This window comes from Notamacropus eugenii, chromosome 1, assembly GCF_028372415.1.
Source record: "Notamacropus eugenii isolate mMacEug1 chromosome 1, mMacEug1.pri_v2, whole genome shotgun sequence".
Classification (NCBI taxonomy): domain Eukaryota; kingdom Metazoa; phylum Chordata; class Mammalia; order Diprotodontia; family Macropodidae; genus Notamacropus; species Notamacropus eugenii.
In genome coordinates this window covers 203,751,204-203,778,430 of record NC_092872.1, presented here as the reverse complement: position 1 = coordinate 203,778,430, position 27,227 = coordinate 203,751,204, and the positions used below count along the sequence as shown (strand labels likewise).

Below are 27,227 nucleotides of genomic sequence, written 5' to 3'. Positions count from 1 at the left end.
ATAAAAACCTCATAATCCAGTGCAGAAAGGCAGAAATAGTCAATGCATCCTTTTCAGATCATAATGCAATAAAAATATATGTAATAAAGGGCCATGGAAAGATACCAAAAATTAATTGGAAATTAAATAATCAAATCCTAAAGAATGAATGGATCAAACAACAAATCACAGTAATAATCAATAACTTCATTCAAGATGATGACAGTAATGAGACAACTTGCCAAAACTTATGGAATGCATCATAAGCAGTTCATAGGGAAAGTTTTATGTCTCTGAATGCTTACATGAATAAAATAGAGAAAGAGGAGATCAATGAATTGGGCATGCAACTGAAAAAGTTAGAAAAAGAACAAATTGAAAATCCCCAATTAAATATGAAATTAGGAATACTTAAAACAAAAGGAGAGATTAATGCAATTGAAATTAAGAAAACCATGGAACTAATAAATAAAACTAAGGAGCTGCTGTTATGAAAAGAAAAACAATAAAACTGATAAATCTTTGGTAAATCTAATTTTAAAAAAAGAAAAGCAAATTACCAGTCTCAAAAATGAAAAGAGTAAATTCACCTCCAATGAAGAAGAAATAAAAACAATAATTAGAAATTATTTTGCACAACTGTATGCCCATAAATTTGACAATCTTAGTGAAATGGATAAATATTTTCAAAAACATTAATTGCCCAGATTAACAGAAGAGGAAGTAAAATACTTAAATAACCACATCTCAGAAAAAGGAATTGAACAAACCATCAATGAACTCCTTAGGAAAAAAATCTCCAGAGTGAGATGGATTTACAAGAGAATTCTATCAAACATTCAAAGAAGAGTTAACACCAACACTACATAGACTATTTGGGAAAATTGGCGAAGTCCTATCAAATTCTTTTTATGACACAAATATGGTACTGATACCTAAACCAGGAAGAGCTAAAACAGAGAAAGAAAATTATGGACGAATTTCCCTAATGAATATGCATGCAAAGATTTTAAATACAATAATAGCAAAAAGATTGCAGCAACTTATCACAAGAATAATACACTTTAATGAGGTAGAATTTATACCAGGAAAACAGGGCTGGTTTAATATTAGGAAAACTATCAGCATAATTGATCATATCAACAACAAACTAACAGAAACCATATAATTATCTCAACAGATGTAGAAAAAGCTTTTGACAAAATACAACACCTATTCCTATTGAAAACACTGGAGAATATAGGAATAATAAGTATCATCTTCCTAAAACCATCAGTAAGCATTATATGTAATGAGGATAAGCTAGATACATTTTCAGTAAGATCAGGGATAAAACAAATGTCCATTATCACCAGTTACTTAATATGACACTAGAAATGTTAGCTTTAGCAGTAAGAGAAGAAAAAGAAATAGAAGGAATTAGAAGAGAAAGAAGAAACTGAGTAATCACTCTTTGTAGGTGATATGATGATATACTTAGAGAATCCTATAGAACCAAGTGAAAACCTACTTGAAATAATAAACAACTTTAGCAAAGTTGCAGGTTACAAAATAAACCAGCACAAATCTTCTGCATTCCTATATATTAGTAACAAAGCCCAACAGCAAGAGATAGAAAGAGAAATCCCATTTAAAGTTACTGTACACACTATAAAAAATTTGGAAGTCTGCCTGCCAAAACAAACCAAGGTACTATATGAACACAATTACAAAACACTTTTTGCACGAATAAAGTCAGATCTAAATTATTGGAAAAACATCAGTTGCCTGTGGGTCGGCTGAGTTAATATAATGAAAATGACAATTCTACCTAAATTAATTTACTTATTCAGTGCCATACCAATCAAACTACCAAAAAACACCTATTTTATAGAGCTAGAAAAAATATCAAAATTCATCTGGAAGAACAAAAAGTCCAGAATATCATGGGAATTAATGAAAAGAAATGCTAAGGAAGGTAATCTAGCCATACCAGATCTTAAACTGTATTATCAAACAGCAATCATCAAAATCACTTGGTACTGTGTAAGAACTAGAGGGGTAGATCAATGGAATAGGTTAGGCACACAAGACACAGTAGTCAATGACTATAGCAGTCTACTGTTTGATAAACCCAGGGACCCCAGCTTCTGGGATAAGAACTTACTCTTTGAAAAAAACTGCTGGGAAAACTGGAAGACAGTGTGGCAGAAAGTGGGCACAGGCCAATGCCTGACACCACATACCAGAATAAAGTCCAAATGGGCACATGTTCTAGGTATAAAAGCTGATACTATAAGCAAATTAGGGGAGCAATGAATGGTTTATTTGTCAGATTTATGGGGAATGGAGGAATTTATGACCAAATGAGATAGAGAACATTATGAAATGCAAAATGGATAATTTCAATTACATTAAATTGAAAAGTTTTTGGACAAGCAAACCCAATGCAATCAAGATTAGGAGGGAAGCAGAAAACTGGGAAAGGATTTTTACAAGTAGCTTCTGTGATAAAGGCCTCATTTCTAAAATATATAGAGAACTGAGTCAAATGTACAAGAATACAAGTCATTCCCCAATTGATAAATGGTCAAAGGATATGAACAGGCAGTTTTTAGAAGAAGAAATTAAAGCCATCTATAGACATATGAAAAAATGCTCTAAATCACTATTGATTAGAGATGCAAATTGAAACAGCTTTGAGGTACCACATCATACCTATCATATTGCCTGACATGACGAAACAGGAAAATGGTAAATGTTGGAGAAGATGTGGGAGAGTTGGAACACTAATTCTTTGTTGGTGGAGCTGTAAGCTGATCTAACCATTCTGGAGAGCAATTTGAAACTGTGCACAAAGGGCTTCGAAAATGTACATACCCTTTCACCCAGCAATATCACTTCTAGGACTGTATCCCCAAGAGATCATAAAAATGGGAAAGGGTCCCACATGTGCAAAAATATTTATAGCAGCATTCTTCTTGGTGGCCAAAAACTGGAAATCAAAGGGATCCCCATTAATTGGGGAATGGCTGAACAAGTTGTGTTATATGAATGTAATGGAATACTATTGTGCTATAAGAAATGATGAACAAGAAAACTTCAGAGAGGTTTGGAAAGGCTTATATGAACTGATGCTGAGTGAAAGATGTAGAACCAGGAAAACTTTGTAGACAGCAACAACCACAGTGTACGAGGAATGTTTCTGGTAGACTTAGTCCTTCATAGCAATGCAAAGACCTTAAAAATTTCCAGTGGATTTTTAAGGCAAAACACTTTTCACATCCAGAGAAAGAACTATGGAATTGGATCACAGAATGAAGCAGACCATTTTCTTTTGTGTTATGTTTTGTTTTGATTTATGGTTTCTCCCATTCGTTTTAATTCTTCTATTCAACATGACTATGGTGAAATTGTATTTAATAGGAGTGTATGTGTAGAACTATATAAGATTGCAAACCAACTTGCAGAGGGAGTGGGGAGGGAGGGAAGAAGAAAGAGGAGGGAGGGGAAAAATGTAAGATATATGGAAGTGATTATAGAATACTGAAAACAATAATTATTTTAAAAAAATAAAATATATAGAGAATCGAATCAAATTTATGAGAATAGAAGTTATTCCTCAATTGATAAATGATCAAAGCATATGAACATGCAGTTTTCAGAAGAAGAAATTAAAACTATCTACAGTCATAGGAAAAAATGCTCTAAATCACTGTTGATTAGATAGATGCAAATCAAAGTAACTCTGAGGTACCACACCATACCTATCAGATTGGCTAACATGACAAAACAGGTAAATGGTTAATGTTGGAGAAGATGTGGGAGAGCTGGAACACTAATTCACTGCTAGTGGAACTGTGAGCTGATCCAATATTCTGGAGAGCAATTTGGAACTATGCCCAAAGGGTTATAAAAATATGCATACCCTTTGACCTAGCAATACTACTTCTAGGGCTGTATCCCAAAGAGATCATAAAAATGGGAAAAGGACCAACATATGCAAAAATATTTATAGCAGCTCTTTTTGTGGTGGCCAAGAACTGGAAACTGAGGGGATCCCCATCAATTCGGGAATGACTGAACAAGTTGTGGTATATGAATGTAATGGAATACCATTGTGCTATAAGAAATGACAAACATGGGGACTTCAGAAATACCTGGATAAACTTACATAAACTTATGCTGAGTGAAGTGAGCAGAGTGAAGAGAACATTATACAGAGTAACAGTCACAGTGTGTGAGGATTGTTTTTGATAGACAACCCTTCACAGCAATGCAATGACCTAAAACATTTCCAAAGGACTCATGATGCAAAATGCCATCCACATAAAGAGAAAGAACTATGAAGTTGGAACGCAGAATGAAGCAGACTGTTTTCTCTTTTGTTAGGTTTGGTGTTGTTTAGTTTTACTTATGCTTTCCCCCATTCATTTTTATTCTTCTATGAAACATGACTAATGGGAAAATGTGTTTAATAAGAATGTATGTGTAGAATCCATATAATATTGTATTCTGTCTTGGGAGAGAGAGAGGAGGGAGGGGGAGAAAATTTAAAACTTGTGGAAGTGATTGTTGAAAAATGAAAACAAGCAAATAAATAAATTTGGAAGAAAAGAAATCACAAACGATAATAAGATACCAGATCAGAATTTTTCACAACTCATAAATTCAGCCCAAATTCATTTTCTCCCGATTACAGGTATTATTCTTCTCTAAGGCCAGTACCTGTTCAACTAAGGAATGAACTGTACACTCTGTTCTGAATTCAGAAGTCTAGTTTTGATGGATATATTATCAAGCAAACCATCTTCACTTCTCCAGAATCTCCAAGAGAGGTTTTTTTATAGCCAGTGAAATCGATTTGCATCCTCTTCCTCCTTTCTGGTTCCATCTGTAATAATAAACCTAAGCAGTTACAGAGTCTTAAGGGTAACAAACCCTTCATGTCACTAAGTGAATGTGTTATCAACAGACAGGGAGGAGGGCAGTTTGTTTCTCTCTACAAAATATAACTTCTCTTGACATAAATGGAGATAAAACTTCCATTTTTAAAAAACATTCAAGTGTCAAGTAAGAAGGGAATGTGTAGAGATGTTTTGGGAAAATGTACAGTGCATCACAAATGGGAGGCATGGGAGTGTTACCGCTTTTTCATACCTTTAGGTTCTGCCAAGTCCTTTTCTGCCAGGCATTCCAGAATGAGAAGAGTTAAGAGTGAAGAGGCTTCCTAATGTAGACATGTTTGCCATTGGACTACACTGAGCTATCCAAGGCTATAATCATTCTGTATTCACAGTCCTTTAGGGTCATACCAACTACGTTTTACTTCAATTATTCTGTGCTTGATATTTCTAGATAACCTAGGCAATGCGATGGTGTGAGAAAACCACAGATGTGCCCAGGGTCATTTGTTGCCTGTGGCTGTCAGTGTTTTCTTCTTTTGATACCTCATGCTTCCCTGTACCCCACTACATGCTCATGCACATGGACGTACACACATTTACACATTGTGGAGATATGAGGGAGGGAGTGCCATCACTTTTTTCTTTGAGTCACTTATTTAAGAAAGATCAGAAGCTGTTTCTGGAGCTCAGCAGGCCAGGTTATTTACTAGAACTATAGGTCTGTTGATCTGAAGTTGTGGTGATAGAGGCATTAAAGTCTGAATGAAAGAACTAGAATATTGGCAGAGGAAGGGTCTTTAGAAGTCAGATAGTTCAACGCCTTGTCCCTGAATGAGATCTGCCCAGGTTCACATGATCATTTGGTGGTGGAGTCAGTCCCCAAATCGAAGTCTCTTGACTTCTTTCAAATTCTGAATTTGAAGGCTACCCTTTTGGGGAGAGGGGCAGCTCAGGAAGCTGTATAATAAGGGAAGGGGACATTTATTTATTAAGCACTGATAAATATCAGGTACCATGTTAAGCACTTTACAAATACCTAATTTGATCTTCACAATAACTCTTGGAGGCAGGTACTGTTACTGTCCTAATTTTACAGATGAAGAAACTGAGACAGATGGAGGGTAAGCAAGTTACCCAACATCATCATCTAGCAAGCGTCTGAAGTCATATTTGAACTGATCCCAGGCTTAGCACTCTATCCACTGTGGCACCTTGCTGCCTGTGACGTACCTAAAGACCAAAATTGCTCCTACTTTTCTCCTATATGGTACCTACAACCCCTGTCATTACCACTGCTCTAAAACAGTTAAAATAAAAGTACACTGAGGCACAAAGCCCTAAGCATGATCCATTTATTAGTAAAGTGAGAATTTACCAATAAATAAAATCTCAGTTTCCTTAGCAAAGCTAAGACCTTGAGTGAAGGGATCAGCTCTCTTGTATAGTTTTTGGAAAGCCTGAACAAAGAATAGGATTTCATAGGTGGAGAACAGGTTATGATTGGTGAAAAGAGCTTGGCATCATCAATGGTTACAGGACTAGGGCATGGGGGACGATATGATTATTTGGAAATTGAGAATAAGGGCTAGCAACAGCTCCCTTTTGTGACTAAGAAAAGTTGTTCATTGTTTGAGTCTACCTGCAAAGTTAGAGTTAGTGGACTAGACTTCTTTGGATGGCGCACCAGAAATCCTTGAAGGATAACTAAGTGGTATAAAGATACTAGATCAGACTCCCTGTTGTCTACCCACATCCCTCAAGAGATGAATTCCTTGAGGCAAGGATAGAATAGTGGTTAACAGGAGAACTGATGTTCTGAACTTAACTCATTACAGTCCAGCTGAATTTCTGAACTAAATTTAGAGACAAAGAAGCATGACACAGGCAGTAATAGGACAAAATCAATTGATTGTAAATAGGACCAATTTTAAAAGTTTCAGAATCAATCTGATAATTTCAACTCCCTGTGGTACTTCTTATGGAATCAGAAAATGTCAAAGCTGGAAGAGACCCTAGATATTATCTAATCTTGCTCCTTATTTTACAGATGAGGAAACTGAGGCACAAGGCCAGAACAGGTCCAAAAGGTGACACAGGTAGCAAATAGTAAGCTTGAGATTTGAAACTAAGTTCCTTAATTTCAAATCCAGCATTCTTTCCTCTACACTATATTTTTTCCAGGGGGTAAAATGTAGTATAGTGCGAAATTTTTGGACTGGAAGTCAAGAGATCTGAATTTTATTTTCTGTTCAATCACACAAAAGTTAAGTGTTATACAAAAGAAGAGAGAGCAGGAGGAAGAAGGCTGGGATACAGAAGAGGGGACCAGAAATGCACCCTGGCCTGGGGGAAGGAACCTTCAAGAGCTGTGAGTTTTTAGGCATGTCTCTTCCTTGCTTTGTGCCTCAGTTTCTTCTTCTGTATAAGTAGGAAAAAGTATAAAATGATGCCTTAAGACTAAAAATTGAAAATAATCTCTGAGGCCTCTTCCAGTTTGAACATTCTATGATTCATTCTTTTACCTGATTAGAGGAATTTATTAGAAGAAATTAGCTTATAAAATGAGCATAACCCATAATCATTTATTATTCTCTACCAAAGAATAGAATTGGAAAGAATTTTCTACTAAGGATAATGATCTTATTGAGATGGAAAGGACAAGAATTGTTGAGACCATTGAAATCCTAGACAAATGAAGAGAATTGTAAGAGTTCCTTTGTTTACCCTTGTTGATTTTATCTCCAAGTTCTGAAACAGCTGAAAGATGTAGTTGCTAAATCAGGCTGTGAATGATCTTGTATTGATAATAGAGGATAAGAAAGGTTCTGAAAAAGTAGAGAATGGAAAGTATCCCATTTTTAAAAAATGGGAATAAAATGGACTATTGAGTTAGATTTGTATTCTTGGAAAATTTCTAGAATTTACTGTCGAAAGGAATATTTGTGAGTGTTTAGATAGGGAAGTAATAATCACTAAAAGCCATCAGAAATAGGTTATTCCAAACTAACGTCTTTTAATTTTAAAAAGTGTTAGTCGACTGATAGTTGAGGTAAATGTTATAGACCTAGCATGTAGTGCAGTTGCATTTTAGATTCCAAAGTCAACATGTGAAGCAACAAGTCATTGTTAATCAAAATTACCTTTGACAATCCTTTTACTTATCCATGATGTAATATATATAGTACTGCACCTGTAAAGAGTTGCAGCTGGAAAGGGGTAGAGTCTGTTTAAAAGAAGGGAGTCTGCATCCTGAGAAAATGACTCTTCCCCAGCCCTTCTTTATTCCAGTGCCTTCCCTCTGCTAATTATTTCCTATTTATCCTGGATATAGTTGACTTTGTATGTATTTGTTTACATGTTGTCTCTCTGATTAGATGGTGAGCTCCTTGAGAGCAGGAACTGTTTCCTTTTTTTTATCCTTATCCCTTAGCACAATGCTTGGAATAGGGTAGGTATTTAATAAATGCTTATTGATTGATTGATCTAAGTTAGTTTCTATCAAAATAGATGAATGCAAATTTTATATTTCACTCACTGCCTAGTCAAGCTATTGAGTGATCAGGAGAGTGGCAGGAACAAGAACTTCTATTCAAACGGAAGGGAAAAAACAACAGGCCAGGTGAAGACTTTGCTGGAAGGAAAATTCATGATTAAGGGAAATTCCAGTTTTGAAAATGCTTCACAGAATCAATGGTTATCTACACAGTTTCCAATTCTTTACTAGCACAAAAATTTTGTTATGAATACTTTGGTATATATGGGGATTTGGTTTCTATCAATGCACTCCTGGAGATATATATCCAGTAATGGAATCTCTAGATTGAAGGGTATGGATATTTTAGTTACTCTATTTGCATACTTTCAAATTGCTTTCCAAAATGGTTACACCAGTTCACAGTTCCACCAACAATGCCTATCTTCTAACAACGTCTACAATATTGACTCTTCCTATCTTTGCCTATTCTCAGGGTATGAGGTGAAACTGCAGGATTGTTTTGATTTGTATTTCCGCTGTTGGTGATTTGGAACACTCTTTCATGTGGTTATTAATAATTTTTGCAATTCTCCTTTTGAGAACTGTTCGTTCAGATCTTCTTACCACTTATCTGTTGGGGAATGGCTATTGGCCATATCTATGTATCTATCAGTCTACATGTATCTGTTAATTGTTGATGTATGTTGGCCTCATTAAAGGGACCATGCCCTGGTTGGTTCTTAAATAGGCCTATTCAATGAATGGGCATTGCCTCACTCTGAGTGAGTATCCGCAAAAACCTTGACCTAAAGGGCCCAAGGCCTCCCAGTGCATTCTGGGTCATCTCCAGTCATCCTGATGACTATCTGGTCACTGGATTCAGATGGCTCTGGAGGAGAAGTGAGGCTGGTGACCTGCACAGCCCTTCCTCACTCAAAGCAGTGAAGTGCAAGTCATGCCATCATTTCTCTGATGGCGTGGTCTTCTTCGGCAATGAAGAGTGAACACAATATATTTTGGATACTAAACCCTTAATAGAGAAATTTTTGCAAAATTCCCCTTCATTTGATTGCTTCCTTTCTTTTTTTTTTATACTGGAAAACCTTTTATTTTAGGTAGCGTGGGATAGGTGAACACAGTTTAGATGATGCCACTTTTGTTGGCAACATCTAACCTAATATAGTTTGGAGCAAGATGGACACAGGCTTTCTTTCCATCAGGCAGGATCAGTGTATTGGCCTTGACCATGTTGATGTCATACAGCTTCTTTACTGCTTGCTTGATCCTATGCTTATTGGCTTTGACATCTACAAAGAAGACTAGGATGTTGTTGTCCTTGATCTTCCTCATAGCAGACTCAATGGTCAAGGGAAACTTAACGATGCCATAGTGATCAAGTTTGTTTCTCTAAGGGGCCCTTTTCCAAGGGTATTTGTGTTGCCTTCAAAGTTTTAGTGTCCTGGGTTGCCAGAAGGTGGGGGATGTTCAGATCTTCTTTTTGTGGCTATGGACACCCTTCAAGACCTTGGACTTGGCTAACAGCTTCCTTCTTTGCATTGGCACCATCTTGGGGGAAAAAAGATTACTTCCTTTCTTATCCTAGGAGAATTAATTTTGCCTGTGCAGGAATTTTTCAGTTTCACGTAATCAAAGTTAACTGTTTTAGCTTTTGTAATTTCCTCTATCCCTTGTTAGTTTAAGAATACATTTCTTACTAATAGCTGTAAGAGGTATATCATCTTCTTGCCCTTCATTTTTAAAATCATATGATCATTAATATTAAGGTTTCATATATATTTAGAAGGTGTTGTGGGATATGGTGTAAGTTGTTGGCGTAAGCCTAATTTCTACCAGACTGCTTTAAGTTTTTTCAGATGTTTTTATCAAATAGGGAATTATTCCCTAAGTAATTTGTGTTCTCCACTTATTGAACACTGGATTACTGATTTCCATTGTTTCTTCTTTTCCCTTGTTTAGTCTGTCTCATTTTTTTACCTCTCTGTTTTTTAGATAATACCATTTGACTTTGATGATTTCTACTTTATGGGGTTTAGAATACTACTACACATTCAACCTTACCTTTTCATCATTTCTCTTGATATTCTAAATTTTTTGTTTTTACAAGAAAATGCTTTTAAAATTATTTTATCGAGTTCTATGAAGTATCTACTTGTCAATTTGATTGGTAAAGGATTGGCAAAGGATTAAGGTAGTTAAAGGTAAATTAACCCAGCTGGTACAGTCATTTTTACATGTCATATTGACATGGTCCTTCTATAAGCATTGAATATTCCTCCAGCTATTAAAATTGTTTTTCATATCTTTACAGAACACATAATTGAGTCTATATAAGTCTTTTGTGTGCTTTGGCAGATTGATATCCAGATTAATGGAGCTTCTTTTTCCATTACTGTATTTTGGATTTTGTTGTTATCTTAAAATGGAGTTTTAAAGTTTGAATTGTGAGTATTTGAAAAGGAAAACAGTAATCTTGAAGAACCAGTACAGTTTCATCAGTATCAGTTCATGTCAGATTAGCATAGTTTCATTTTTTAACAAGTGCATTAGGAGAATGTTACGGTCATAATATCCACTGGAGTTGCATCTCTTGGTGGGAAAAGTTTTAAAGTTAGTACATAAGATAACTATGAGTTTGGTCAGAATTACCCTTGAAAGTCCCTTAAATTACCCACAAGTATACCACAGTATTTTTAAGCATTTTCAGTGGAAAAAAGCAGGGTCTCTTTAAAAGAAGGACATCTATGTGAAAAGTAGTTAGATATGAGATGGTTGCTATGGAAATAATTGAGTATACATTTCATCTTTCTGTACACCCTGCTAAGTTATGACTCACATGAAAAGTGGGGACAAAGACACACTCAAATAGAAGAAAACAAAAGCATATACTTAGCTGTCAGAAAAACTGATGATTAAAGAAAAATATACTTCTGAAAGGACTTCATTCAAATGTGACTAAAGTGCTACTATATCCTGCATAACTGTTTCTTCTTCTAGCTTCTTTACATAAGAGAAAACAGAAGAATTTCAAAGGGAACACAATAGAGACCTTTTTAGCTTTCTCAGCTTAAGTGAAATGAATAGATTGTGGGTAGCGTGAAAAGGAGATTTTAGAACCACACTTAGCAGAAGGAGGTGCAAGACAATAAAGGACAGAGGAAATTCATGAGTTGCAGCTTATGCTTACTCCTGGATGTATGGTCACTGAATAGCTGCCAAAATGACCTATGCCATTTAAATTGTTCTCACTCTCTGTCTTTCCCTGCCTTCTTTTTGTCTCTCTCTGCCTCCTGTTTCACTCCTGCCCTCTCTCTCTTCTCAATTTCTATTTCTCTCTCCATCTCACTCTGTCTCTCTCTTCCCCTCTTTCCTATCTTACAATCTCTTCCTTCCTCCCTTTCTTCCTTCTTATCTTCCTTCCTTCCTTCCTTCCTTCCTTCCTTCCTTCCTTCCTTCCTTCCTTCCTTCCTTCCTTCCTTCCTTCCTTCTTTCCTTTCTTCCTTTCTCTGTCCCCTTTTCTCTTCCTCCCTCCCTCTTTTTCTGTTTCTCTGGCTATTGCTTGTTGTTTCTATCTTTCTGTCTCTGATTTTTTCTGTGTGCGAACACCTGAATTGACAAAAGTTAAACATTAATTTTATGCAACTACATTGAAACTGGACTTCAGCAATTAGTCCAAATGACAGTCTTGGATTATGTCCGTGAAGTGGAGAGGTTAGCTAGATGATAATACAATTATGTGGATAGTTAAATTGTTTAAATTTAATTTTTTTTGGTAAACAGTATTTATTTTTTTCTAATCATGTGTAAAGATTGTTTTCAGCATTCATTTTTTATAAGATTTTGAATTCCAAATTCTTTCTCCCTCCCTCCCATGCCCTTTCCAAGATGGCAAGGAATTTGGTATAGGTCATACATGTGCAATCATATAAATATATTGTCACATTAGTCACGTTCCCTTTCCTCGAAAGGAGCAAAAGGGAAAAGCCACAAAGAACAACAAAAACAGTGAAAATAGTATGCTTCCACTTGTATTTGGACTCTAGAGCTCTTTCTCTGGATGTGGATAGTATTTTCTGTCATGAGTCTTTTGGAATTGTCTTGGTTCATTGCATTGGTTTTATTATTGGTATGATCAATTATGCTAATATTTTTCCTAATATTGAATGAGCTCTGCATTCTTGGCATAAATTCCATCTGGTAAAAGTGTATTACCCTGACGATAAATTGCTTTATCATAAATTTGATGATAAAATGTTTTATTAAAAATTTTGCCTCAATATTCAGGGAAATTGGTCTATAATTTTCTTTTTCTGTTTTGTCTCTTCTTGCTTTAGGTATCAGCATGGTATTTGTGTCATAAAGTGAATTTGATAGGACTCCATCTATTTTTTCCAAATAGTTTATATAATATTGGAATTAATTGTTCTTTAAATGTCTGTTAGAATTCACTTGCAAATCAGCCTGGTCCTAGAGATTTTTATCTTAAGGAATTCATTGGTGGCTTGCTCAATTTCTTTTTCTAAAATGGGGATATTTAAGTATTTTATTTCCTTTTCTGCTAATCTGGGCAATTTATATTTTTGCAAATATTTGTCCATTTCACTTAGATTGTCAGATTTATTGGCATACAGTTGGTCAAAATTGCTCCTAATTATTGCTTTAATTTCCATTTCATTGGTAGTGAATTCATCCATTTCATTTTTTATACTGGTAACTTGGTTTTCTTTTTTAAAAAATAAAATTAACCAAAATTTTATCTATTTTATTGGTTTCTTTCATAAAGCCAACTATTAGTTTTATTTATTAGTTCAATAATTTTTTTACTTTCAATTTTATTAATTGAAATTTTATTAATTCTCTTTCCATTTTCAGAATTTCTAATTTGGTGTTTAATTGAGGATTTTTAATTCGTTCTTTTCTAGCTTTTTAAATTGGGTGCCCAGTTCATTGATCTGCTGTTTCTCTATTTTATTCATGTAAGCATTTAGAAATATAGAATTTCCCCTAAGGACTACTTTGGCTGCATTCTACACATTTTGTTAGGTTGTCTCATTATTGTCATTCTCTTTGATGAAAGTATTGATTATTTTTATGATTTGTTGTTTGACTTATTCATTAATTAGGATGAGATTATGTAGTTCACAACACATTTTTAATCTATTTTTCCATGGCTCTTTATTTCATATAATTTTATTGTTTCATGATAGGAAAGGGATGAATCTAACATTTTTTTCTTTCTGTATTTCTACCTATTCTGTATTCAATTGTGTAGTTTTTATGCCCCAATACCTGGTCAGTTTTTGTGTATGTGCCATGCACCACTGAAAAAATGTATATTCCCTTCTATTCCTATTCAATTTTCTCCAGAGAGCTATCATATCTAACTTTCTAAAATTCTCTTCACCTCCTTAAATTCTTTCTTATTTATTTTGTGGTTATATTTATCCAGTTCAAAGAGGGGGAGGTTGAAGTCCCCTACTTGTGTAGTTTTGCTGTCTATTTCTTCCTGTAACTCAGGAAGAAATTCTACTCTAAGAATTTGGATGACAAATCACTTGGTGCATATATGTTTGGTATTGATATTACTTCATTATCTATGATACCTTTTAGGAAGATGTGGTTTCCTTTCCCATCTCTTTTAATTAGATCTTTTTTTTTTTTTGCTTTTGCTTTCTTTGAGATCGGAATTTCTACCCCTGCTTTTTTTAATCCCTTAATTAATTTTTTTATTATTACATCAAAGTCAACTTAGACCCATATCCTGTATCTAAGTATATTTCTTCTAAGTTTCCTAGTAGAGATCTGTGCTGTGGCTAAGAGCATCCTGCTGGCTTGCCAGGTCACTGCCTGCACTGGGCTTCACTCCTCTTTTTGCCCTAGTGAGACAGAGCTTTCCTGAAGTCCTTCTAAATGTGTCAACTACAAAGACAGAGACAAAGAGAAGAGAGAGAGAGAGAGAGAGAGAGAGAGAGAGAGAGAGAGAGAGAGAGAGAGAGAGAGAGAAAGAGAGAGAGAGACAGAGACAGAGACAGAGACAGAGACAGAGACAGAGACAGAGAGACAGAGACAGAGAGACAGAGAGACAGAGAGGCAGATTTCAGATTTCTTATGTGAGAAAAATATTGCTAAGTGGACCTGTCCCAAAGTAGAATGGACCACCTTGGAAAGTAGTATAATGAAAGCTGCCCTGGACACTGTCAAGCAGAGGATGTGTTATTGCTTGTCATGGGAGCATTAGAGGAGATTTTTGATTGAGTACAGAGTGGATTAAAGTCACTAGATGGGCTCTGAGGTCCTTTCCATCTCTGATACTTTGTGATGTGTGGATAGATACATTTTGATGGCAGGGAGGATGTTGGGAGTTTGGGTTATTCTCTAGGCTGAGTACTAAGTGAGTACCAAAAAGGTTAAGGGAAACCCAGAAAAAGTGGTTGCTGAGGCATGAAGAGAAGATTCAGCCATTTCCCCACTTTACATGGGCATGATATGCTTGTTTAATTATAATGAGTTGTGTAGATTTACAGGTTTCCTCCCCCCCCCCCCCCATTTAAAACATTGTAGATGATGTATGCTACCCTCTCATTTCAGCATCTCTGTTCCTGGTAAAGCTTAAAATAGGCCTGACATGATGGGAAGTCCAAACCAGAACCCTTAGTATACTTTAAATCTATAAAATCAAGCAGCTGAATTCCCAACATTTTTATTCTATACATCCCTTTCAACAATAACAACAAAAATTTGTTGTAAATCCTCTGCTTCTAGGTAATTTAATATATTATTCACGTTTACATGTAGAATTATCAGACTCAGCCCAGAGAAGGCCTGAGAGTAGTATCAAAGATACAAGAATGTTTAAAATATAACTGAATATTTCATGAAGCAAAAAAAATCAGAGGCTGTATAATTTAAGATGTCAAGTTGCGGTCATGTGGAATTTAAACTTTCAATGTCAGAAAAATGTATTTCTCTTGGATAATCAGTTGAATTCTGTGAGGTGGTGAAGGTATACATAGTAGTCAGCTGCCTTGGCCTCATAAAATTCCTTTATGAGGATGGGGAAATGCATAATAAACAATATTTTCTTAAATGCATTTTGGATATAATGATTTATAGGATATGAGACACAATGAAAAATATAACATAAGAATACACATTACCATATGAAGCTCTTGTCCTCCCTGGCTTAAGTATACTAGGTTGCTAAGGACAAAAGAAATGGGAAGTCTTAATAGATTATATTGTTGCTTAGTCATTTCAGTTGTGCTCAATTCTTTGTGATCCCATCTGGGGTTTTCTTGAAAAAGATGCTGGAGTAGTTTGCCATTTCCTCTTCTAGGTCATTTTACAGATGAGGAAACAGAGGCAAATAGGGTTAAGTGACTTGTTCAAGGTCACACAGCTAGTACTTGTCTGAGGCTGGATTTGAACTCAGGTTTTCCTGACTCCAGGCCTGACACTTAGTCCAATGTGCCACCTAACTTCCCCCTTTATAAATATGCTGTGAGTAAAAAGCAGCATAATGTAGCGGAAAGTCCTGTATTTGGGGTCTGAGCACCTGGGTTCAAGTTCTGGCTTTACCATTTATTGACTTTGAATGATGAAAGGCATCTCGGTGGTACAGTGGCTAGAGCACTAGGCCTGGAGTCAGAAAGACCTGAGTTCAAATCTGACCTTAGGCACTTACTAATTGTGTGGTCCTGGGCAAGTCACTTAATTTCTGTCTGCCTCAGTTTACTCATCTGTAATGTAAAATCAGGATAGCAATAGCACCTACCTCCCAGGGCTGTTGTGAGGATAAAATGAGATAACATTTGTAACACTTGCAACACTTAAAATGCTATTTATTGTTATTTACTATCAATCAATATTTCATTAATGCTTAAGATACATCAGATCCTTGCCCTCAGCAGCTTACCTTTTAATGGAGGAGAGAGTGTACATGCCTAAGAATATACATAATATATACTAAAGGAATACAATGCAGATTTGGGAAAACATACACCAACACCTAGGGGATCAGGGTTGGTGGCTGAGCTATATCTGGGAGGAAACCAAAGATTCCAGGAGGTGGAAGAGAGAAGAAAGTGAATTGTGGGCTTAGCAGAGCGCCAAGTCTTTTAACCATCTGTAGAATAAGAGAGTTGGACTAGATTACTTTTAAGGTCCCTCCTAGGATTAAACCTATAATCCCAGTAATGTATATCCTGAATCCCCTTTGTTTTCCGCTTTGCAGTCCCTTTCATTTTCATGGTCTTCCCAATATACATTTGCTCCAATAGGTGTGAGATTTTTTTAACTGTTAGCAGGGAGGTAGTCTTTGTTCCTTTAAGCCACTGGGGCTTAATGGAAATAGCACTGAGGAGTCTGAAGAACTGGACTCAAATCCCATATCTGATATGGATGAGCTGTGTGACCATGGATAGGACTAAATTTCCTAATTCAACCGAGAAACATTAACTTGCACTATCCATTTAAAGTGGCACTCCAAATGGGAGTAATTATTTGAGAGGCCAATTATCTTTGGATTTGCAAACTCCAACTGCCTGTCATAGCCTGTAAAAACTAATTTATCCACCCCCAATTACATTTCAGCAGGAAGCTGAAATTAGTAGCACATGTGAATACAACAGGGTCACAGATTTTGCCTTTTACCTCCAAGTACTCCATTTTCACCTAATGGACTAGTAATCACATGTCATTAAATTCTACCACTTATATCAAGGAAATTGTGCCAAAGGGAATATCGAAACCATGCTTTTAGTTAACAAAGCATGGGTGCTTGTAATACCTTCCACGATTAAGGATTTTTAATTTCCTAAATTATCATCAGAGATGGAGAAAGCCTGGTACAATGGGACAAGAGGGACTTCTGAGTCAGAGGATCTGGATTTGAGGGTTACTTTTCCTGAAGACCTTAGGCAAGTCATTTCATTTCCAAGAGACTCAGTTCCTCATCTATAAAATGAGGAGGCTGGGCCAGATGACCTGTGAGATTCATTTCATCTCTATATCTACAGTCTTCTCATTCTAGTTCCCTCCTTTGGCCCAATTTTCAGATATCTGACCACTGAGGCTTTTCATAGCAGAGGAAATCAAGAAGAGTTAATAAACCAGACTGCCATGTTGTACCTGAATCATTGAAATGTAGCCCTTTTCTACACACAGTAGGTCAAACAGATCACGTAGGCAATCATGAGTCTGTATTTCTAGCTTGCATGTGTTATTTACTGGCAAAGTATTGAGATGGTTTGTTAGAGGTAGAGGCTCATGAATCTTTTAAGTACTACTACTAAATATTTTCTGAAACCAAAGAAAAGTGAGAGAACATAACTCAATTCCTTAAGGACACATTCTACGTGAGATAGCAATTCTAGATCTGGAACATTTCCCCTAAGAAAAATAATTGGATAAAATATTGACTTCTGTCTACTTCTGGGAAGCTATGGGAATATTTTATTTTTTCTCATGTACTTTTCAGGTTTCCTGTAAGGCAAACTAAATACTGGAAGCAATCTGAGAAAAAAAAGCATGTGAGGTGTTGGCACATCAGAGGAAAGGCGTTCTGGGTCATTGTGTTTCTGGTGTGTTTTACATTATCTACTTGCATGTACATGACAAATAAATACTTATTAGCTCCAGTTGACCAAGGGAAAAGTATGGTCAGTTCTCTGAATAAAAAGGAAAAATCCAACTGTAGTGGAAAGAATCCTGGTTCTGAATTTCTGATCTGCAAACTCTTAACTATGTAATTAATAGTTACCTTGCTCTTCTGGACTTCTTTAATTTCTTCCTATGTAAAATTAGATTCAATGATCTCTAAGGTGCCTTCTTGGCAAGTAGGTAGCCTTCCACTAGGAGGAAGAGAATTTAAGGATACCTTGAAAAACTAAGCAGAGCAATCAATTACACCTCTATTGATGTGCCCCATCTTTCTAGTGTTAATTAAGAGTGCTAAACTTGAAGCCATGAATACTGAGTTCATGTGCCACCTTGGACTTTAGCTATATGACCTTGGGCAAATGACTTAATTTCTATTTACCTAGTTTCCTCATCTGTAAAATGACAACAGGGAGATTAATATTTAACCCTCAGGGCTGTTGTGGAGATCGAATGAGATATGTAGTAATTTGTAAAGCTTAAAGCATTATATAAAGTCATGCTATTATTATTACTCAGCCTCTAAGTGACTACAAGTTATTTCATTCAACTTAACAGTCAGTTAAGAATTGATCCATAATCTTACTTTTCTTTTCAAAAACATTTTATGGATATCTTTTGTTTCTGTATCACTTTAATTTTCCAATATATCCTTCCCCTTCCCTATCCAGAAAAAAATATAATGAATAACAAAAAAGAGAGAAAAAAAGCAGGTTCACAAAAAAAACATAGCACTTAACATCATAGGCTATATTCCATATCCATAGTTCCCCATTCATATATCTTTTATTTTTCAGGGTCAAATTTGGTCTCTAAATTACACAGCACCCTCTTTCAATTTTGAAATTTATTTTGGTTGTTCTTTCCATTTGCATTGTTGTAGCCGTTGTTTTTCTTGTGCTGTATGCTTCATTTTGAATTCATTTATATGTTTTATGTCTCCGTGTATACATTTTAAAAGATTTCTCTTGGTACAGTGATATTTTATGTGTTTACTTATCCCAGTTTATTTAGCAGTTCTTCAGTCAATGGATATCTCCTTTATTTCTAGTTCATTTCTATGATGACAAGTGCTACAATAAATATTTTTATCTATATTGGATTTTTATTTTTTTATCTCTAATCTCTTGGTAGTCCATGTATAGGAGCAGGATCTCTGAGTCAGAGATTATAGAGATTTTAGTTACTTAGCACCATTCCAGATCACTTTCCAGAATGGTTGGACCTATTCACAACTCCTTTTCAAGTACATCAGTGTGTCTCTCTAGTCATAGCCACACCAACATTGACTACTCCAAACTTTTGACCTATTTGTAAGTTAAGAGGTGAAATATGAGAACTACTTTGATTTGAATTTTTCATATTCGGCATAATTTAGAGCAATATTTCTTGTGCTTGTTAATAGTTTTCAATTTTTCTTTTGAAAACTTTTTTTTCATATTCTATCACCACTTATCCATTAGGTAATGATTCTTTATTTTATATATGTACGAGACCACTTAATTGCCTAGAAGTACCTTTTATATCTTATAGAGCAGACATTTAAGATATTTGATGCCATTGCTTGTTTCCAATTGACCAGTTTCCTTTTAATCCTGTAATTGAAGTTATCTATTTTATTTTTTATGATCATCTCTATTCCTTGTTTGGTTAAGAATTCTCCCCCTAGCTATAGCTGTAAAAGATATCTGGATTTCTTCTAACTTTTTGATGTTTAGGACATGTATTCATTTTGAGATTATATATGGTAGTCTAAACCTAATTTCTGCCAAAACATTTTCTAGTTTTCCCAGAAGTTCTTAAATTGGAAATTTTTATTCAAGTAATTTTTGTTCTTGCATCTATCAAACATTGAGTTCTTGAGTTCAGTTTTTTGATTTATCCTTGTCTGTTCTATCAATCTACTTTTCTATTTTCAGAACAGCATCAAAAAGTTTTGATTATTATTGCTTTATAGTGTAACTTAAGATCTAAAAGCACTATTCTCCCTTTGTTCCTAATTTAAAAATTTTTCCCTTGCAATTTTTTTTGTTTCTCTAAATGCATTTTATTATTATTTTGTCTGGCTCTATAAAGTATTCCCTTTATAGTTTGATTCATATAGTACTAAATCTAAAAATTAATTTAGGTAATAATATTTGAAAAATTACTTTGGTGTGCACCACCATCATGATCGTGGTATCCTTCCAATAATTTAAGTTGTTCATTAATTCTTTAAAGAATATCTTATAATTCTACCTACAACAGTCTTGAGTGTGCCTTGATAGATTAATGCCAAGCTACTTGATGTATTTTGAAGTTTTAAAAAAAGTTAATATTTTATTTTTTCTTCCCAATTACACGTAAAAGCAATTTTAACATTCTTCCCGCCCGCTCCCAAATTTTGAGTTCCATATTCTATGCCTCCCTTTCCTAAATTGAGAATGCAAGCAGGGATGGAGCCAAGATGGCAGAGTGACAGCAACTACTTACCTAAGCTCTAAGACAAATTCCTTCAGATACCTCTAAAAAGAGAATCTGAACAAATTTTGGAGTGGCAGAATCCAATAGGAGACAGAGTGTGGCAGATTTCTAACCCAGAACAAACTGAATGTCAATGGCAAGGATTTGTTGCACAGGGCTGGAGGAGTATAAGGCTCACAGGCTGTACCAGCACAGACCCCACCACAGCAAAACCAAGCAGGAAACCCCAGGTGATCTGAAGCAGAAGTGGCACTCCAGTATCTCAAACATATCAGCCCAGGATGAGAGTCCAGTGGAACTGAATGAGAGAGAACTGCAGAACCCCAGGTAACTGCAGCAACCACTCCTGAAACTATCAGATTAAATATAGATTAAATGTCTGTAAGTCACCTACTTGAACTTTCAAGAGCCAAGATGGTGGAATGATCGGTAAATGCTCTACCCCTCCCCTTGTTGACTTTGAAAAATTCAGAGAATATTTCCCCAGGAACAATATTGGCACAATTGGATCAGCTGATGGGATAAACAGTCTCTTAGCCCTTGAGGCTAGGAAAATCGCAAAGTGGGGAGTCCCTCTTGCTGTGGCTGAAGAGGATCAGTGCAGGACTGGAGCTGTCCCAGACGGCCCCACCTCAGCAAATTGGGAGGAGATCCTGAGTCTCAGGAGGGTGGAGCCCACAATCCCCAACACCAGGACCCTAGGCATGCCTGAGCTCAACCAGGGGAATAAGGAAGACACTAGTGCAAATGGTGTTCACCAACCACGAGCCTGCCTGTGCTGAGGAGAGGAGACCTCCTGTGGCCAGACCACCCCTCCCTCACACTTAATGCAGCTAGCTCCAGGGTAACTCCAGGGAAACTCAGAAGGACTTCACCTGGCCTCTGCTTTGGCACATCAGAGAATGCAACAATTTGACATAGGTTCTACATGTGTAGTCATGTATAACACATTTTTGAAGTTATTTTGAATGGAACCTGCTTTTCTATTATCTGTTCTAATCTCTTGGGATTTGTCACTGGTATAAAGAAATGTTGCTATTTTTAGTTAATTTATTTTTCATCTTCCTACTTCACTTTTTGCTGATTCACAAGTTTTCTATGTAAAAAATCATGTCATAGGCAATAGTTTTATATATTTATTTCTCCAGTTCTTATTGCTATTTTTAGCATTTCTAGAACTGTTCCAAATAATAGCTTGGAAAGGAGATATCCATTCTTGTATTTCTTCTGGAAGTTTCTAGTGTTTCCCAATTGCATATAATACAAACTTTTGATTTTAGACAAGTACTTTTTTGTCATTTTTGAAAAGTTCCTTCTATCTTTATGCTTTGTAGGGTTTTAAATATTATATATTTATTATAATATTATAAATAATAGGGTTTTAAATATAATGAGTATTGTTCTTTGTCAAGGTTTTTAATACATTTTCATGTGCTTTTAGATGTTTTAAAAATATGATTTATTATATTACCTTCTCTAAGCTGAACTAATTTTTCATCCGTAATGTAAATTCAACTTAATAATAATAGATTATTTTTTGATATGTTGCCATAGTCTGTTTGCTGGATTTTAAAGTTTTTAAATTGTTATTTATTAATGATATTGATTTATAGTTCCTTTGTTTTATCTCTCCTTATATTATGCATTAGAAATATATTTATCTCATAAGAAGAATGTGGTAGAATATTTTCTTTCATAATTTTTGAGTATAATTTGTGAAATAAAACATTGATGTGTTGTAGGAGTTACCTCATGCTTTACATCATGAAGCCTAGGCCTTTCTCTATGATTAGTTTCTATCCTCAAGGCTGAGCCTTCCTTGGCTCTGTGTTATTCCCTACCCCATTGTGTTTTATTTAGGAATTCACACATTCCTTTCACTGGGACAGAATAATTCCCACAAAGACACAACAATCTCTTGGAGAAGATGACCTCCCAATATGCAAGTTTTTCCCCCAAACTCTTTTCAGTTGATTCCTTTCCCACTGTAGGCCCACACCTCCATCACCTATAAAAATGCTCTTCAATACCATCCTTTGGGGGGTTACATCCTCCTATATCCAGTCCCTTTCTTATGCCCCCCATTTCATCTGTAGTCCTCTTCTTTGCTAATAGACAGTAAAAACCATTATTCCTTCATGATTCAGCCACAAATTTAGCATGAATATATCACCTATTTACTTCCTACCTTCCTATTTCCTCCTACAGAAGAGAGTATGATCCACTTGGCCTGTGGAGGGGAGGTCCAGGGATTAGCCCTAGTGGTTCAATCCACCTTTTCTAACTTTGCTTCTCCTGAGTTAAGTTCTCTTGACATCTTCATCTCCTTTTTACCTCTGGATGCTCTTTCTTCTTTTGCCCCTTAGGTATTTTTTCTCTCCTTTTAAAAATAAATCAATAATCTCTAAAATTGAGACAGCTATTTTTGTTACTTATTCTTTTCTTAATAGTTGTAGTTTTCTGCCTTGTGCTTACATTTGGGGTATTTGCCAGTCAAATCTGCTCACTTTTTTCTCTCTCAGCAATTCCTCAAATGAATTTTTTTTGTTGATTGTCTACCTGTCTCATTGATGGTTAGGCCACATTTTGGTTTATTGCATGATCTCCATTGCTTCTTGAAACACTTCATCCTGTTCCCTCTTCTGATTTCTTGTAACTATGGAATAATAATGTGTTATTCAATTTGCCTCTTTCATATGGGAAGTTCTTTCTTCAGGTCAGAAATCAATGATCTGTCATTGAAATTATTAAATTTGATGACTATGCCTTAGAGTTTAAAGGTTTTATTTTTTTTTTTTTTTGGCAGAGAGCTATGGATTCTATTGTTTAATGTTTTGTTGTCCCTATTCAGAAATTCAAGCTGGCTTTCTGGTATTCTTTTTGCATTAGGGTGCTTGAGTGTTTGGGTTTACTGAGGACCTATGATCCTTACGTCATTTCTATGTGACCTGTCTTTTAGGTCAGTCACTTGAACTCACATAGAATTTTTGTGTTCAGTGCTGTTGCTCTTTGTTTCTCACCTGCCAGTTCCTCCTTTCATCATCCAGGCATTATCTGTTCACTTTCCTTATTACAATACTTATGAATCCTGCTTTAATTTTGCTTTGGGGCTTTACTCTTTTTTCTTCTGATTTTTAGAGTCTTGTCTGTGCTTTATCTATTTGTGCTTTTATTGAGGTTTCTTTTTCCTTGTGCTATCTTTGAGATTTTGGTCTTTGGTCTTTTATATTCCACATTACTCACTCTCTGGCTTCTTCCTTGTCTCTGGTGCTTCAGACTGCTGAAGCTGAGATCAATTCTGAGATGACTTTGCTTCCTCTCCTGGGGTATACGGAGTTCATTGGGTCCCTGCCATGAGTATTCTGGGATGAGTAATTGTCCTCAGGTAGATTTCCAGTTACTTTTCCCTCAAGCTCAATGTAGCCATATGAACAATTTCTTTTTCTGCTCACCCAATTTCTTCTTTTACTCTTTTTCTTTATGGGGCTGGGTGAAGTAAGTGTCTGCTACTTCTTGAGGGTCAGGGAGGGAAGTATTTAGAAAGAGTCACTGAAACTGCAGGGGATCCCTACCTGGGGCCTGGCCCTGCACAATGCTTCAAGTCAACTGTCTGCTGAGGGTTTGTGAAGACAGGAGGAATGGCAGTGATGAATGAGCACTCCAAGTATTAAAATTCTCCAGTATTAATTCATAAGAATTCTTCCTTACCCAGAGTTCTGTTTTCATATCTTGTGGACTTAACTTTGCTACTTTGTCCCTGGCACTTAATTCCTTTCTTTGGAGACTGGAGGGTTGAAGAGGTTTGCAGAGAATGATCAATTTCTGTTTTTGCTGATCACATATTTCCATCCTGGCTTTTCAAGCTTGTCAGGAATTAAGGATTAATTCCTACTTAGACCAGGGATAGAAATAAGTAGTCTTATTTGCATTTGTCTGAATATCAAGGTAAGATCAGTCTATAAACAAATATCTACTTGGTGCCAAGTATATGAAATGATTTAAAAATCCATAATGTATCATCGAGGGAATGCAGAAGCACAACAATTTAATCTGATTAAAATAAGGAATTTCATATTAACAGACTCTAATTTCTTTAATTTTAACTACTGATTGATTTTTTTAAATCATGAATACTTAGAAAAAGAACATTTCTAAATTCCAAAAGGCTTAATCACAGAATTTGAGAAACAGATACACAAGGTTTATTTAGAAAGAAATAGTAAGTGAACAAATCTTACTTTATTTTTCTGTTTTCGCTAAATATGTCAAAACATCAAGGAATATTTATTAAATGCCAACTATGTGCAAGACAGAATTGATGATATAAAGGTGAGAAATATCACCATTTTGGTTCTCAAAGAACTTACTGTACTTTTTTTGGGAGGGTGGGGGAGCAACAGATAAGGCATGAATACGAATATATACAAATACACATATATATCTCTCTATATATGTATATTACAAGATAGAGTATGATAGAAACAAAGGAGGGTTCCAAAGTTCCCTGGGAAAATTTTTTAAAGAAATCTGAAGAAATTTAAAAAATGAAACAACAAAACTTTGCCTCTTCATTTCCAAACTGATTTTTGTGAAAACTGAAGAAATCACTGTAGTCTCCTTGTCTGATTGACTCCTTTGTGTATCTCTAAAGGTCCTATAAATTCAGATCCTTCCTTGGTCCCTTCTGTTTCTTCCTGTTCACTCGTATCTCTCTTGTTTCTCTGGTTCATGCAACCCTTATAGCATCGGGAGGAGCGGTCATCTGCTTTGCACACCACAACCTTACATTGCAGGTAAACCACATCATAGTGGTTGAGAAAGTTGAAGGCATCAAATTTGAACTGTGCCACATTCTTGTGGTGAGAGTTGAGGTTTGCATAGGACTTGTCCTTAATGCATCTGTGGAAAAAAAAAACCTCCGTCTCATTAATTACTGCAATTATTGATGATAATTGCCTTATATTTTTCTACCACTTTAAAGATTATTTTGCCCCTCTGCTCACTGGAGGGCATCCATAGTCAAATCTATTCTATTGTGACTGAATTGGCAGGAACACCTTCAGGGCCTCTTATGGTTGTGTTTTGAGGCAACTGTACATGTCTTATGTTGGAGCTGGTGGCCAATGGCAGCTGGGAGAGGGAGTGAGGTGTGGGGAATAGCAGTATCACCATTCAACAGCGGGAGTAGGAAGCTCAGGCTTCAGATGGTCTGGGCTGTGATTGTGCTAAGTGTTGGAAGCTTGAAGCCATTTTTTTAATGGGCTGTTCATTACTGACTTGCATACATTTATCCCCACTTAGAGGAAATGGAAACACGTAATTAGTCATAGTTAAGAATTTTTATTCTGAGGTTAAGTACCACAGATTGCACCTGGGGAAAGCTTCCTATGAAGTCACTGAATGAAGATATAGAAAGGAGAAGAGATCAGTTGGATATACATTAACTTCCTATTTTAACGAATTAAATTTTATTTTAGACAACTAAGTACTAAATCCTGTTGTTTATACAGCTGAAGGATTTCAAGGACAGTTCACACCTTCTGGCTCCAACATATTGGACAAAAATCTCAGTGACCCCACCTAATGAGGATTCTCCTCCTTCCCTCTCTCCCCTTCCCATCTCTCTTTTCCTCCCTCCCTCTCTCTTCTCTTCCCCTCTCTCTGTTCCCTCCCCCTCTATCTTCCCTCTTCTTCTCCTCTCTCTCTCCCTCTTTTCCCCTCCCTCCTCCTCTCTCCCCCTTCTCTATGTCTCTTCCCCTTCTCTCTGTCCCTTCCTCCTCCTCCTCCATTTACTTCCCTCTGTCCCTCCCTCTCCATCTCCCTTCCCCCTTCTCATTTCTTAGAAACTAAAAAAGGCAGAAAAATCCTTAGATGATCCAAAGAGAATATCTAATTAGAATGCAAAATAAAGTTTGGGCTACTAGAGTCTCTCATTGCCAAAAAGAAGACACCTAAAACCCAAATATGAAGCATGATAGAACTATAAAAAGTTCAAAGAGAGGAGGAAGTATATTAGATTATTTGTATCAGTATGAGACTGTGAAAGCCTGAGTGATCAGGGACAGCCATTTAATGTGCCTGTGGTAACTTCCTAGTCCATAGTGCTAATCAGCCCAACAGTGGTTTTGTATTATTTTGTATCACTTAAAAAAATCATGACTGAATTAAAAAAATACTGAGTCCCAAAAGAAAGAAATGGTGCATGCCCATCCTTAGATTACCAAGAAGAAAACTGCATTTTCCTTACCCTTGTTGGATTAAGACATGCTTCACAGTTGAAAAATCTTTGGCATCAGGAGAGGCCACACATGTGTCTACAAATAGCATTAGGTTTGGGTCTGGGCTGTGGAGTGTGGCTTGAAGGAAAACCTCTTTCCTCTGGCCAGCATGGTCTGGTGTCATGGTGTCTGGAATCTGGAATTCTGGAGACCCAAGGAATGTAATGGATACATCATAGTTGGCAACCTGATTATCCGGGGTGTTAGCCACATGAATGATTTCAACCACTGGAGCCTGGTTAGTGTTGCATGTGAATTTCAGTTGAGGCACCCTATGCTTTACAATGATTCGACCCGGGTGGACCCGGGTTCTTGTCCTGATTGAGTTGGAGTAACTGACAGAGCCAAACTTGTCCTGTGAAGAATGAAAACAACTAGTCACCAAACCACATGACCTCCTGACCAATGATGTCCCTTAACAAAGACCTATTAAGTGGAGATTAGGTAAGGCAAGCAACACATGTTAGTAGA

General features: G+C 36.1%; 1 protein-coding gene across 1 annotated transcript in view; it reads right to left on the bottom strand.

The window, feature by feature from the left end:
• The window catches only part of LOC140511089 (scavenger receptor cysteine-rich domain-containing protein DMBT1-like), a 244,342-nt gene that overhangs the window by 69,541 nt on the left and 147,574 nt on the right, over positions 1 to 27,227 (bottom strand). Inside the window, 2 exon segments of the mRNA XM_072620114.1 lie at positions 25,087 to 25,377; positions 26,726 to 27,111. Of these exon segments, the coding sequence (XP_072476215.1) occupies positions 25,087 to 25,377; positions 26,726 to 27,111 (677 nt within the window).